The sequence below is a fragment of the Somniosus microcephalus genome, chromosome 17 (assembly GCF_052327205.1).
Source record: "Somniosus microcephalus isolate GS21.2 chromosome 17, FLI_Smic_1.0, whole genome shotgun sequence".
NCBI classification, from domain to species: domain Eukaryota; kingdom Metazoa; phylum Chordata; class Chondrichthyes; order Squaliformes; family Somniosidae; genus Somniosus; species Somniosus microcephalus.
Window position 1 is genome coordinate 41,163,284 of NC_141003.1, and position 14,638 is coordinate 41,177,921.

The following is a 14,638-nucleotide window of genomic DNA, read 5'->3' on the forward strand; positions in this document are numbered from 1 at the left end:
GGATTGCTCCCTCACTATTGCCTGCAAGAGGAACCACCCAAACAACTGGTTTGTGTGACACCTCAGGTGCTGACATGAACGCAAAGCGGGTCAGAGGCAAACTGGACTTTTGGTTGTGGGTGGGCTGCATGACTGAAATGCTCCTGTTTTTCTGTACAGGCCAGGGAAACACTTCAGTGTTTGCTGACATGTATAGACCTTCCCCAGCTACCTAGCTAAGTATTAACAAATAGCAAGACTATCCAAAGCAAGAAAGGATTATTCAGCTCTTCAATCCAAATCCATCCAAGTATGATCGTATCGTGAATTGCCCTCACACAACGCCTGTTGATTCCCTGGATTAGAGAACATTAATTTCCTTCCCTGACCTCCCTGAAAAATAGCATCAAGCCCTCTGGGGTAGAGAATTCCAAAGATTCACCACCCTCTGACTGAAGAAATTTCTCCTCAACTCAGTCCTAAATGGCCGCCCCCTTATTCTGAGACTGTGACCCCTGGTTCTAGTCCCTGCACCTACCCTAGAATGGCCTCCTTCTGTGCTGTATTGTTATATGAGCTGGTTTTCGACCACTGCAAAACATTCATGTTTAGGTTTTCAATTCCTACCGCCTCCAAAATCGTTGTTCAGATTGAGGAGGAATCTTAGAAATCTGTGCCAGTGCTGGCACTTCAACTGGTGCTATCTATGCTAATCCTATTTCTCTGCCTTTTCTCTATATCCTTCTATATTTTTCTTTTTCAAATACATACATTTTTCTATAGGGATCAAGGGATATGGGGAGAAGGCAGGGACAGGGTACTGAGTTTGGATGATCAACCATGATCTCATTAAATGGCGGAGCTGGCTCGAGGGGCCGAATGGCCTACTCCTGCTCCTATCTTCTATGTTTCTATACCCAATTTCTCTCTCAAATTGTATAGTCTCTTGATTCAGTAGCCACTTGTGGTAAAACATTCAATTTTCTAATAATGTTCTGCATGAAAGTAATTCTACTTTGCTCTTCTGATGACGGTACTAAGTCTGTGTTTCCTTGTTACTGATTTCACTCCTTACCCTCTCAAAACCTTCCATAATTTTGAAAAAGTCTATTGGATCCCCCTTTAACCTTCTCTATTGAAGTGAAAAAGCCCCAATTTTTCAAGCTTTGCTTCATGTGCTTCACAACACATTACCTCACAATCTACCATCACAGGAGCTCATTAATTCTTTAAAGGTCCTCTATTTTCACCTATAGCCCTCCTTCAGTTACAGCAACAGGATCCTGCTGGGTGAATGAATGGCTAGCAGGTTTTAGCTTCAATTTATTTACGACTCGAGGCAAGAAAATGATTAACCATATCATTTGCTGTTGAGTCTACCCTATCATCAGGCCCATAGACCCAATCTCATGCTTCATGATCACCAATGTCCTTTCTATGGCTGAGCACCTTAGTACAATTAGTCTTTGTACAAGAGGTCAACAGCCACTCCAACTTTCTGGTCATCCTTTATTACTAAAAGAAAGAAAGACTTGCATTTATATAGTGCCTTTCATGACCACCAGACATCTCAAAGCGCTTTACAGCCAATTAAGTATTTTTGGAGTGTAGTCACTGTTGTAATGTGGGAAATGCAGCAGCCAATTTGCACACAGCAAGCTCTGTTTTTGTTATGTTGATTGAGGGATAAGTATTAGCCAGGCAAACTGGGGATAACACCCCTGCTCTTCTTCGAAATAATGCCATAAGATCTTTTATGTCCACCTGAGAGAGCAGACGGGGCCTCGGTTTAACATCTCATCGAAGTGCAGCACGCCCTTAGCACTGCACTGGAGTGTCAGCCTAGATTTATGTCCTCAAGTCCCTGGCGTGGGACTTGAACCCACAACCTTCCGACTCAGAGATGAGAGAGCTACCCACTGAGCCACAGCTGACACTAGCCAGCATCAGAAGACAAAGATGGAAAGTGTACTGGTGATGGTCACATATTGACCTTGATGGTCCTGTTTTCTCATCTTCTTAGTAGCATAAAATTACAAAGAGACATTGATAGATTAAGTGAGTGGATGAAAATAATCAAAAAGGCTAATGGAATATTAGCCTTTATAACTAGAGGGCTAGAATATAAAGGGATGGAAGTTTTGCTACAGCTATACAAAGCCCTGGTTAAACCACATCTGGATACTGGGTACCTTAGAAAGGATATATTGGCCTTGGAAGGAGTGCAGCGCAGATTTACCAGAATGTTAGGAGGGCTCCAAGGGTTAGATTATGGAGAGTGATTTCATAGACTAGGCTTGTATTCCCTGGAATATAGAAGGTTAAGGGATGATTTGATTGAGGGTTTTAGGATTTTGAAAGGGATTGATAGGGTAGAGAGAAACTTTTTCCGCTGGTGGTGGAGTCTAGGACAAGGGAACATAACCTTAAAATCAGAGCCAGGCCATTCAGGAGAGAAGTTAGGAAACACTTCATGCAAAGGGTGGTAGAAGTGTGGAACTCTCTCCCACAAAAAGCAGTAGACGCTAGGAAAATTAATAATTTAAAAACTGAGATCACTAGATTTTTGCTAGACAAGGGTATAAAAGAATATGGAGCCAAGGCAGGTGGATGGAGTTAAGGTACAGATCAGTCATGATCTAATTGAATAGCGGAACAGGCTCAAGGGGCTGAATGGCCTACTCCTGTTCCTGTGTTCTCACATTAAGCAGGGCTGAGATCACCTCTCAGGCATTCAGGAGCTAACTCCATATTCCAACATCTCGATATCTTTTTCATTGTTCCCTACCTACAAGGTACTAAGATTTATGTACAGTATTCATATATTGCATTCTTGTATTTTTACCATAGGATGAAAGCTACCACTTGCATAAGAAGTTGAAGTTAAAGAAAGAATTTGCATTTTTATAGTACCTTTCACGACTTCAGGATGTCCCAAAGCGCTTCACAGCCAATGAAGTATTTTGAAATGTAATCACTCTTTGAATAGTGCCATGGGATCTTTTGCGTCCACCTGAGAGGACAGGCAGGATCTCGGTTTAACGTCTCATCCAAAAGACAGTACCTCTGACATTGCAGCGGTACTGCACTGAAGCGTCAGCTTAGATCATGTGCTCAGGTCTCTGGAGTGGGGCTTCAACCCATGACCACCTGATGCAGAGGCAAGAGTGCTACCACTGAGCCAAGGCTGACACCTAAACTATGGCCAATTCATTTTAATTTGCAGAAAATTGTGGACTTGGGAGCGCAGAAGTAGAAAATCTAAGTCCAGCTGTGATACGGTTTTTATCTAAATACAAGATTGTTATACGCTGATACTGTGCATTTCTGGGAAACATCAATCAGAATTAGAATTCATCCTTTCATGCAACAGGGATGAGCAAAGGCTATTTAGTTCATCTAAACCATGCAGCATATTTGCTCTTCCATCATAGCATCTACTTGCGTTTAAAATGACACCAATGCTTGTGCCTCTTATTACTTTGCTTGGTAGACCATTTCAGTCATTCGTAAAACTTTGAGTAATAAAACCTTTCTGATATCTGTTCTGAGCTTTACTTTTTATTATTTTCCATTTACTTCCTTTTATCCTACTTTTTCGACTTACTTTGAAATAAAGCTGCATTTACCTGTACTACTTATTATTCAATATGCCTTTACTATCTCTTTCTCTTTAGACTATGAAACGTAATCTCCAATCTTCCATCATAGCTCACACTTGACATCAGTCCTGTTGCTTTTTAGTATATGACATGACCACATGTTATGTGGCAGTACTGTGTATATGCACCATAAGTTTTTTTTTTAACTAAGTTCATTTCAGAAAAGTTCATGGGTAGCATAACTAATATAACAAATTTATAGCCTAGGGTTTATGGTCTAAATAAAATCTGGAACAGGAAATAGCAACATAAGAATAAATTGACTTTTAGAGCATACTTCAAGCCAGTTCAACATGGCTTATTTTTACTGCTGTGTTTTGTTTAGATTATTATACCCTTGACTCTCTGTAGCTGTATTGTGGCATTCTATGAGAACATTCTTAAACCATTACATTTGGCATGTACAAAATGCATTCAAAACCGGAGTTTCAATTTTGCTCCCAAGAGGTCAGTGTTGGGATCTCCTGCTCCCCATATACAAAAATGATTTGGACATGGGTATAGGGGGATAATGACATTTGATGAAAATATCAAATTGGGGCCATGACAAACCAAGGAAGAATGCAGGAAACTACAGGAAGACATAGAGAGGATAGGGGTATGGGCAGATATGTGGCAAATGCATTTCAGCATCGGTAAGTCTAACACGTTTTGTGAAAAAGAGAATGAATATACATCTTGAATGGTAAAACTCAATGGAGTGAAGTAACAGAGAGAGATCGAAGGGTGCAGTCACACAGATATTTAAAAGCAAGATTTGCAGTGCAAAAAGCCATAAAGAGGGTAAATGGGAGAAGAAATGTTTACGCACAAAGGGGTATTAGATGATGGAATACCTTATCACATGACTATTGAAGCTAAGTCAATCAACATTTAAGAGGGAATTAGAAAAACATTTGAAGAAGTGGTAAAGCATATGGTGAAAGAGCAGGGAACTGGGATTAGTTCTGATGTAGAGCTATTATAGGCACAATATACCAATGGCCCCCTGCTGTGCTGAAATTTTCAATGATTTTATATTATAGTCTATAAAAAGTTGAGAATAAAACTGGAACAATTGAATATTATTTTGGCAATTCACCTGATAAGTTTTATGGTTTGTGTAGATCTAGACTTTAAACTGTATTGTGTTTGTTGCAGCTGAAGAATCAGAAAGCAGTGAAAGTAATGCAGATGAGGATGAGGAATTCACTTTAAAAAATCTGTCAAATAAAAACAAGAAAAGGAATAAAATCAAAATACAAACGAAGAAGAAAGAGAAAAAATCTCCCAAACCCAACACCAGAGCTACAGGTAAGAACATAAGAAATAGGAGCAGGAGTAGGCCCTTCAGCTCTTCGAGCCTGCTCCGCCATTCAATAAGATCATGGCTGATCTTCTGCCTCAACTCCGTTCACCATCCCTATCGCCATATCCCTTGATGCCTTTACTAGTCAGAAATCTATCGACTTCTGTTTTGAATATACCCAATGACTGAGCCTCCACAGCCCTCTGGGATAGAGAATTCCAAAGATTCACCACCTGTGTGAAGAAATTTCTTCTCATCTCAGTCCTGAATGGCCTTCCCTTTATTCTGAGGCTGTGGTCCCTGGTTCTAGACTCCCCAGCCAAGGGAAACATTCTCCCAGCATCCATCCTATCAAGCCCTGTAATAATTTTGTATGCTTCAATGAGATCCCCTCTCATTCTTCTGAATTCAAGAGAATGCAGGCCTAGTTTACTCAATCTCTTCTCATACGACAGTCCCGCCGTCCCAGGAATCAATCTCGTCAACCTTCATTGCACTCGCTCTATGGCAAGTATATCCTTCCTTAGGTAAGGAGACCAAAATTGTACATAGTACTCCAGGTGTGGTCTCACCAAGGCCCTATATAATTGGAGTAAGACTTTACTCCTGTATTCAAATCCTCTTGTAATGAAGGCCAGCATACCATTTGCCTTCCTAATGGCTTGCTGCACCTGCATGTTCACTTTCAGTGACTCATGTACAAGGACACCCAGGTCCCTTTGAGCATCTGCATTCCCCAATCTTTCACCATTTAGGTAGGTTCCTTTGATCATTGCACGTGTTTAACAAAATGCTTCCTTTATAGTAAACTCATGCTATAAATTATAGAGCAAGGCTATTGTGGATGCTGTAATCCGGTTAACTGTAGAATGATTGTGGAATATATGGAAGTCAGCAATAATTAACATATATGAAGTGCAGAGTTCTTTTTGTAGCTATCTGGAGACATTACGTTTATTTATAGCACTCTGTTACATTGCTTCAATGGCATTTAGCAAAAATGTAGTTTTTCTGAAAGTTGCTTACAAAGACTAATGGATTGTGCCATTTCTTTACTTTTTTTCCCCATCTGAACCATTAAATAATTTGCTTAATTCTAACTGAAGCAATTTAGTTACTTGGCAAGGTTCACCAAATACTGTACAACACTTTATTGCAAAACCAATTGCTTAGAAATTAATAAGAAATCCTTAAACTACTTCCAGCTACTTGGAACTGGAGTTACGGCTAGTAAACCCAGATGTACCCTAATCCCAGAGTGCGCTATTTAAATTGAACCAATACTATATGAACAGAAGAGCCAATGTTCGATTATTCCGTTGCATTTGCACTATATTTAAAGTCATAGAATGGTTACAGCACAGAAGGAGGCCATTCGGTCTGTCGAGTCCGTGCCGGCTCTCTGCCATAGCACTTCAGCTAGTTCCACTCCCCTGCTCATCTCCATAGCCCAGCAATTTTTTTTCCTTCAAGTACTTATCCAATTCCGTTTTGAAAGCCACGATTGAATCTGCCTCTACCACCCTTTCAGGCAGTGCATTCCAGATCCTAACCACTCGCTGTATAAAAAGATGTTTCCTCATGTCGCCTTTGGTTCTTTTGCTAATCCCCTTAAATCTGTATCCTCTGGTTCCCGACCCTTCCCCAATGGGAACAGTTTCTCTCTATCTACTCTGTCTAGACCCCTCATGATTTTGAACACCTCTATCAAATCTCCTCCCAATCTTCTCTGCTCTAAGGAGAACAACCCCAACTTCTCTAGTCTATCCATGTATCTGAAGTCCCTCTATTTTATGAAGCCCTGGATCCCATATGCTTTTTTAACCGCTTTCTCAACCTGCCCTGCCACCTTCAACGATTTCTGTACATATACCCCCAGGTCTCTCTGTTCATGCACCCCCTTTAGGATTGTTCCCTTTAGTTTATATTGCCTCTCCTCGTTCTTCCTACCAAAATGTGTCACTTGGCACTTTTCTGCGTTAAATTTCGTCCGCCCATTTCACTAGCCTGTCTATGTCTTCTTGAAGTCTATCACTATCTCCCTCACTGTTCACTATATTTCCAAGTTTTGTGTCATCTGCAAATTTTGAAACTGTGCCCTGTACACCCAAGTCCAAGTCATTAATATATATCAAGAAAAGCAGTGGTCCTAGTACTGACCCCTGGGGAACACCACTGTATACCTTCCTCCAGTCCAATAGACAACCGTTCACCAATATTCTCACTCTCTGTTTCCTATCACTTAGCCAATTTCGTATCCATGCTGCCACTGCCCCTTTTATTCCATGGGCTTCAACTTTGCTGGCAAGCCTATTATGTGGCTCTTTATCAAATGCCTTTTGGAAGTCCATGTACACTACGTCAACCGCATTGCCCTCATCAACCCTCTGTTACCTCATCAAAAAACTCAAATCAAGTTAGTTAAACACGATTTGCCTTTAACAAATCCGTGCTGGCTTTCTTCAATTAATCCACACTTGTCCAAGTGACTGTTAACTTTGTCCCTGATTATTGTTTCTAAAAGCTTCCCAACTACTGAGGTTAAACTGACTGGCCTGTAGTTGCTGGGTTTATCCTTACACCCTTTTTGAACAAGGGTGTAACATTTGCAGTTCTCCAGTCCTCTGGCACCAACCCCGTATCTAAAAAGTAGAACTACTCGAATCAGAATGGTGGAAGGTAAAATTTGGCAGTTTGCTTCAGCTACCCTTTAAGCATGTTATTTGTTGCATTTAAAGATTTGAGCACTTTTATTAAGCATGGAACAAATTGGAATAAAAGTAAACCTTCTACATTAAAACGCAAGGCAGTCTTTGTTGCTTCTGCACCTTCTAGTGGCTTGTTTAAGAAGTGCATAAGCAAAGGCTTAGAAGCGGATTCGTTGTGTGATCTCTTGGGAAATGTGTAGCAGTAGAGAGACCTTGGCTGGGATTTTTCACATCAGTGCTCCCAATTCCACACTCCTGTGGCCCTCATTGGAGCTCCAACGTGTTGTGTCATAAAGTGGTTTGATTCAGGTTCATTTTTGCTGTTCTTTACACAGAGAGTTACCAACTTTAGTCATGTCATTGTGGGCATATTCTGAATGGACCAAGCACTTCTATACAGTGCAGGGAAGCAACAGCTACTCAGTGCTGCTCTTGTGCACCTCCTATGAGCTGATTATAAAGTGGCAGAGGAAAACAACAAATAGCAACAGTGAAATTATACACACACTATATATAGTGTATAATATTTTAATATTTTATTGTCCCCTGTAGCTGTAGTTCCTGCAAAAAGCAAGCCATTGTTATTGGAGGCAATACCAGCTTCTCCACCATCTTCCAAATCATTGCAAGTACCAAGCCCTTCCACTGGAATGAGAAAACCAAAGTGGACTCCACCAGGTATATGTGTGTTATCCAATAAATGCCATTTTATTTTGTCAATTACCTATCATATAGAAACACATGTAGAATGTGGTCAATAGAAACATAGAAAAATAGGAGCAGGAGTAGGCCATTCGGCGCTTCAAGCCTGCTCCGCCATTCAATATGATCATGACCAATCCTCTATCTTAATACCATATTCCCGCTCTCTCCCCATACCCCTTGATGCCTTTTGTGTCTAGAAATCTATCAATCTCCTTCTTAAATAAATTCAATGTTAAACCTATCTATCTATATTTTTTTAATCAAATATTTAACAACTTTACTTGCCTTAAGAGAAAACTAAGTAGAGTTAAGACTTCTGAGGAGAGAAAATTGGCTCCCAATCGAGCAAAAAATTCTGGATCGGTGAAATTAGAATAATTGCATAGAATTAACCCCCAATTTGGAGGTGAAATGTGGAGTGACTTCATTTCTAATGTACACACAACAAAGCAACTTTTTTTACTGATAGGTTTATGTAAAAACACCCAGATCACAAAACATGCATTATAGCTTACATGTGCATCATGAGGCAAAAACACACTACCATTAGTGCGCTTCTCATGCCAGGAGTACTGGTGTGAAGCTCTTGAACCTGAAGGTGACGTCAAATGAGATAATGAAAGGAAAGATATCCTATTATCCAAGCAAGGTAGCATGGGCGGGTGGCCAACACTGAAGTACTAGTTCTGATTGCTGAATGTCAAGTGGTCGTCTTTTTGAATCCTGCAGTGACTATTATATTTAGTACTTAATCAGTGTAGAACCTGTTACCAATAAATTGAAGAATTTCAATTGACATTAGATCTAATGTTATAGCACTCCCGCTCCTCCTGGCCCCACAAGGAAATAAAAAGAATCTTAAACTTAACTTTTCTGGCCCTGATCCACAACTGCGATAGGTTGGCCTGGCAGGAAACTCACTGCTGCTTCCCGCTCAGGCCTCCTAGTAAACATTGCAGTTGGGTCCTGTTGCTTCATTGGGACATGACCTTGCATATGTTAATAAGGAATTCAGTGGAGCAGGTTACAATAGTGCCAGGTCAGCTCCTGGCAGCTACAGGCAGGATAAGTGACCTGGGCTATTTTAACTGCATGCCCACCCACCCACTTTCCACCAGGCAGGCAGGGTTAAAATCGCTCCCTTCAAGTATAAGTTTTCAGGTGAAGCGGGGGTACAGGCCAGGAGGCAATTAGACCATAATGACGGGTAATTCAGTCACTATTTTGAAGTTATACATTCTGTCCTTATTTTTATATACTTTTGAGTAAAATGCTTTTGAATTGATATTATTTATGGTTAAATAGTAAAATGTGTAGCAGTTGGTGAAGCAGAGTATTCAACCTGGTTGTAGCATAGGAGTTTCTCCACAGCACAGTCTGAGGAGCTGGGAGATGTAAACTGAAATGTTACAACACCACCATTGTTGGGAGTGTTTAATTTTAAAGTGTGACGTGTGTGTGTGTGTGTGTGTAATATATCAGTTTCCTTCTTAATTGTGGACATAGGAATTTATAATGGGAAAAGTTGATCGTGTGTGCAGGTGTATTTTTATACCGATAGATAGGTGCACAAGTAAATATATAACAGTAATATACTTGTATAATTACAAGAGATATACTAAGCAACTCTTTGAAAGAAACTAAATTAATAGTCTCTGCCATATTGTTATTTTAGAGGGTTAATCTTTATTTCTGCAGTAATCCTTTCCTGTAATCTTTCTAACTGTAGGAGTTAACTGGTCTTTACCTATCTCTGAAGATTCTAACCGACTGATTTCAACAGTTCAAACTTATTTAAACACCCCGCAAATAGTTACTGGGGGGCGGGGTTGGTTTAAATGCCTGTCCGCTCAATTCAAAAGGAGCTATCAGTCATGCATATAACGGGACAAATCATATGTTTTTGTTTGAGGCTCCTCCCTCCAGCCTGTAGTCTTGAAGATAACTGAACAAATCTTAGCAGCATTTATATCTAATTAGGCTGGGGATATGATTCTGTTTGTTTTAAACTCCTTGTGACTGAGTTACCATAATAAGACTACACACACAGAAGTACTTCAATTTTGTCACACTATGTAAAACTTCATGTTATACCAAGCAAATGTGGTAGATCCTGGAACCTGGGTCAAAAATGATATGAAGTGATATTTTGTTCCACTCCTGTTTTGAAATTGGAAAGTTTAAGAATTTAATTAATTTTATCAGTGATTAAAATGATATGCCTTCAGCCATTTATATTTGTACATTTTAAAAATCAGAAATTTTTAATCTTCTCTTACAGCCTCTAAAGAAAGCAGCAATAATTCACAGGAAGGAGTTTCTGTCAGAAGTCCATGTCAAGGTCTTCGACTAGGCCTGTCTCGATTAGCCAGAGTGAAACCTTTGCACCCCAGTACTGACAATCATTGAACATGGTTTAAAACTGCTTGCAAGAAAGATGAAACTTAATCTTCTGTTGCTGAGATTGAGATTTCAGAACCTGTTTACAATTTTGGTAGAAATGGTGATTGGAGGAAAATCTTCTCGATCACATTGACAATGTTGTTCCACATAGAGGCCAGGAGGAAATCTTACCCGTGTGTTTCAGAATAGGAACTATCTGACATTGACAATTTGAGTGTGTTTTTATGTCTGCCATCAAAACCAAGGTATCTTATTACTGATCATTTTTCAGGCAAGACTCAATGCATGGGTGGTGCAGAACATAGGGCACTGTACTTTTACCTGTATAATCTGGATTAAAATCCATTACAGGTGAATGAGGTAAAAGTTTTTGTACATTAAATCTGAACAGTTTCAACCCAGGCCCACATCAGAAAATGCCCATATTTCTATGATGCTCTTACTTAGAGGCCATAGGGTTGCTGGTGTTTTACGGCATGCTTTTATGGCTTTTGTTTTAAGATAGATTGAGGGATGATTTCCTCAGTGCGCTCAACGTAATGGAATTTTAAACATGTTCTTTATAAGCACATTTGCAATACCAGATACACACAGTAAATCTTCTCTCACCAGTGCAGTAGTCTATGTGGTGGTAATATTGGCTTATACTTGGAACTTTTAGCCAAGTGGTTTATCATAGCCTAAAAGCAACTCTGACAAGACTCACACTGCTTGTCAATACTTTATTTTTGTGATTGTCTTTCTATGTTTAGAGGCTGAAATACTGCTGATGCTTAATAATTCGACTATTATCAGATTGTTCGTATTAAGCAAGTATGATTTAATAACATTGAAAGTCTGTTCATGCCCGAATACAAATTACGTAAGTCCTTTTTAACCATGTCGCCCGTATTTGATATCCATTTAAGGCAGTTTTAAGTTTGGAATTAAAATAACTATTTTTGTAAATTTAAAATAAACACATGTTTGTAACAAATGTGATGGGTGTAGTGTATTTCTTTTTTAATGGTCCCCAAAAAACCTGAATTTATAATAACACCCTAATACATCTGAGAAATATCCGAAAACACTTTGCAACTAATGAATTACTTTTAAAGTGGAGTCATTGTTGTTATGTTGCCAAACAAAACAGCCAATTTGAACACAGCAAGGGCCCACAAACAGCAAATTAGAGGAATGACCAGATAATTTTTTTTGTGGTGGTTGAGGGAAGAATATTGGCCAGGAGACCAGCAGAATAATGCCATGGGATCTCTTACACCTACCTGAACAGGGACAGGGGACTTCAGTTTAACATCTCATTGGAAAGACGGTGCCACCAACAATGGAGTACTCCCTCAGTATTACACTGAATTGTTGGCCGAGATTAAGCGCAAGTCTTTGAATGAATCTTGAAACCACAACTTCTGAGTTCACAAAATGGGGTACGGTAAAATAAACTTGTTTCTCCACTGTAAAACTGAAAATGGTAGAAATGTACAACATGTTGATTAGCATCTAAAGAAGAAAGGCAGGTTAACATTTTGGTGTAACCATTCATCAGAACAGAGTTTCCAGCATTTCTTATCTCCAATTTCCAGCATTTCTGTTTTTCTTTTTACCTCTTCTAAGTGATTGGCTAATTTTGGTTAAAAAACTTAACTTTAAATTAAAGTTTAAGTGCTGATTCTTACAAGCAACAAGGGCATGATAATGGTCTACATTATCTCTCCAGGTATGACTTTCAACCATCTTAAGGAGCCATTTATAGGTTTCTGTTTTCCTGGGCAATTGAAGCGCCCACCTGACTCGGGCGGTTACCTCGTCAATATATGCAAAGCCATTTTGTTGCCCTGCTGAGTGGAACATAAGAAATAGGAGCAGGAGTAGGCCATTCGGCCCTTCGAGCCTGCTCCGCCATTCAATGAGATCATGGCTGATCTTCTTCCTCATCTCCACTTTCCTGCACTTAGGGTTGCAAAATTCCAGGAATTTTTAAAAGAGGAATCTTTCCATGGGAATTTTGAGTTTTTTTGCATACTGATGGTTTTTGTCTCTGACCCCATACTGTTCCATACAAATAAAAACAGGCTTTCAAAACTTTATTTAGGTTACAATTTTGAACTTTATTGAACCCCCACAAAAAAGACCCATCTAAAATAAAATAAAAGGTGGGATTTGGAGTATTACCGATGCAATGGGTGACAGGGCCTCCAATGCACAAAGTCCCTTCCACCAGGTATGTGCACTGATATGCTTCACAGAATCCTCACAGTACAGATAGAGGCCATTTCGGTCCATCGAGCCTGCACCGACACATATCCCACCCGATCCCCGTAACCCCTACACCAACACATATCCCACCCTATCCCCGTAACCCCACGTATTTAATCCCCCTAACACTAAGGGTCAATTTTTATCATAGCCAATCAACCTAACCCGCACATCTTTGGACTGTGGGAGGAAACCGGAGCACCCGGAGAAAACCCACGCAAACACGGGGAGAATGTGCAAACTCCACACAGACAGTCACCCGAGGCCGGATTCGAACCCGGGTCCCTGGCGCTGTGAGGCAACAGTGCTAGTATGATTCCCATATCCCATCCCCATTCCAAAGACCTTGCTTGGTAGAGAACTTTGCCAGACTTCCTAGAACTTTGCCCACGTCCAGATTGAGGTGGCGTGAGAGGGTAGAAATCACTGGGCTGACTGCTGTCTAGAAAGTATTGGTCTCCCAACATGATGGCCTCCTCTTGTACATTTGACCACCCATCTGAGATAACTGCAACATAGTCTGCCATCTCTATCGTTTCTTTGAGCTTTCCTTGGACTCTGTTATACTCGGCCTCCAGCAAATAAGTAGACAAAGCATGTCTGGTGGGAGGACAGTATGCAGGGTGAATAACATTGAAAAATCTCTTCCAGTACACATTGGTTGTGAGCATGAGGGGTGAGCCTGTTGCATATACAGCTCGAGCAAGGCACTCATCTGCATTCTTCTGGCTATGGTTATCCATTGTATCAAAGAACCTTCCAAATGGGTCAGGAGTTGCTGATAAGGAGCCTGATGCTGATTGTGAACCATCATCTTCTTGAATGGAAGCAGAGGAACTCTGGGCTGACTGCTGTGAGCTTTGAGTGAAGTTGTTGCATTTGGATAAATGCTGCTGCATCTTTGTGGCATTCTTTACATATGGCTTTGTACAGTGTTTGCACATGTACACAGTCTTTCCATCTTTAATGCCTGGGGTAAAATGCTTCTACACATCCGATGGTAAACGTGGCATTGTTCTATGCAGAGAAATAAAGGGCATTCATCTCTGTGTCGAACTGCGGTCGATCAGCGCGATTGCAACAAGGTGAGTAAATTTTTCCTGATGCTCCATGTGATGGAAGCATAACCTGTGCACGCACGATGCTACATCACCAATAGAGGGAGCTAATTGCTCATCCACTCATCCAACCAATCAGGACACACTTGTTCACAGTCACACACAAAACTTGTAATTATTAAAACAAGCCAAGTAAGAAGATAAACATATATTGATTAAGAAATTCTTTAATAATTAAGATTCCATCTCTGTTAGTAATTTTAAGGGAGGACCTGTGGGAAAAAAAATGAAAGAAATACAAAAAAAATATGCTAGCATATGCTTTTTTGGGCAAAATTCCCAAGCTAAACTTCCCGTGAAAAATTTCCGGAAATTTACCGGAAACTTTCCACCCCTTCGCAACTCTACCTGCACTATCCCTATATTCCTTGATTCCCTTAATATTCAAAAATCTATCGATCTCTGTCTTGAATATACTCAACGACTGAGCCTCCACAGCCCACTGGGGTAGAGAATTCCAAAGATTCACCACCCTCTGAAGAAATTTCTTCTCATCTCAGTCCTGAATGGCCTCCCTTTTAT

At 40.2% G+C, this 14,638-nt stretch overlaps 1 protein-coding gene across 2 annotated transcripts in view; it reads left to right on the forward strand.

Annotated features, from left to right (window-relative positions):
* Positions 1 to 11,721, forward strand: part of rad51ap1 (RAD51 associated protein 1) — an 84,039-nt gene extending 72,318 nt beyond the window's left edge. For both annotated transcript variants that reach the window (XM_086010253.1, XM_086010252.1), the window contains 3 exons: positions 4,782 to 4,934; positions 8,190 to 8,315; positions 10,624 to 11,721. In XM_086010253.1, the coding sequence (XP_085866379.1) occupies positions 4,782 to 4,934; positions 8,190 to 8,315; positions 10,624 to 10,751 (407 nt within the window). In that variant the 3' untranslated portion in view covers positions 10,752 to 11,721. The remainder of the gene's footprint in view (positions 1 to 4,781; positions 4,935 to 8,189; positions 8,316 to 10,623) is intronic.
* The last annotated feature ends 2,917 nt before the right edge of the window (positions 11,722 to 14,638 follow it).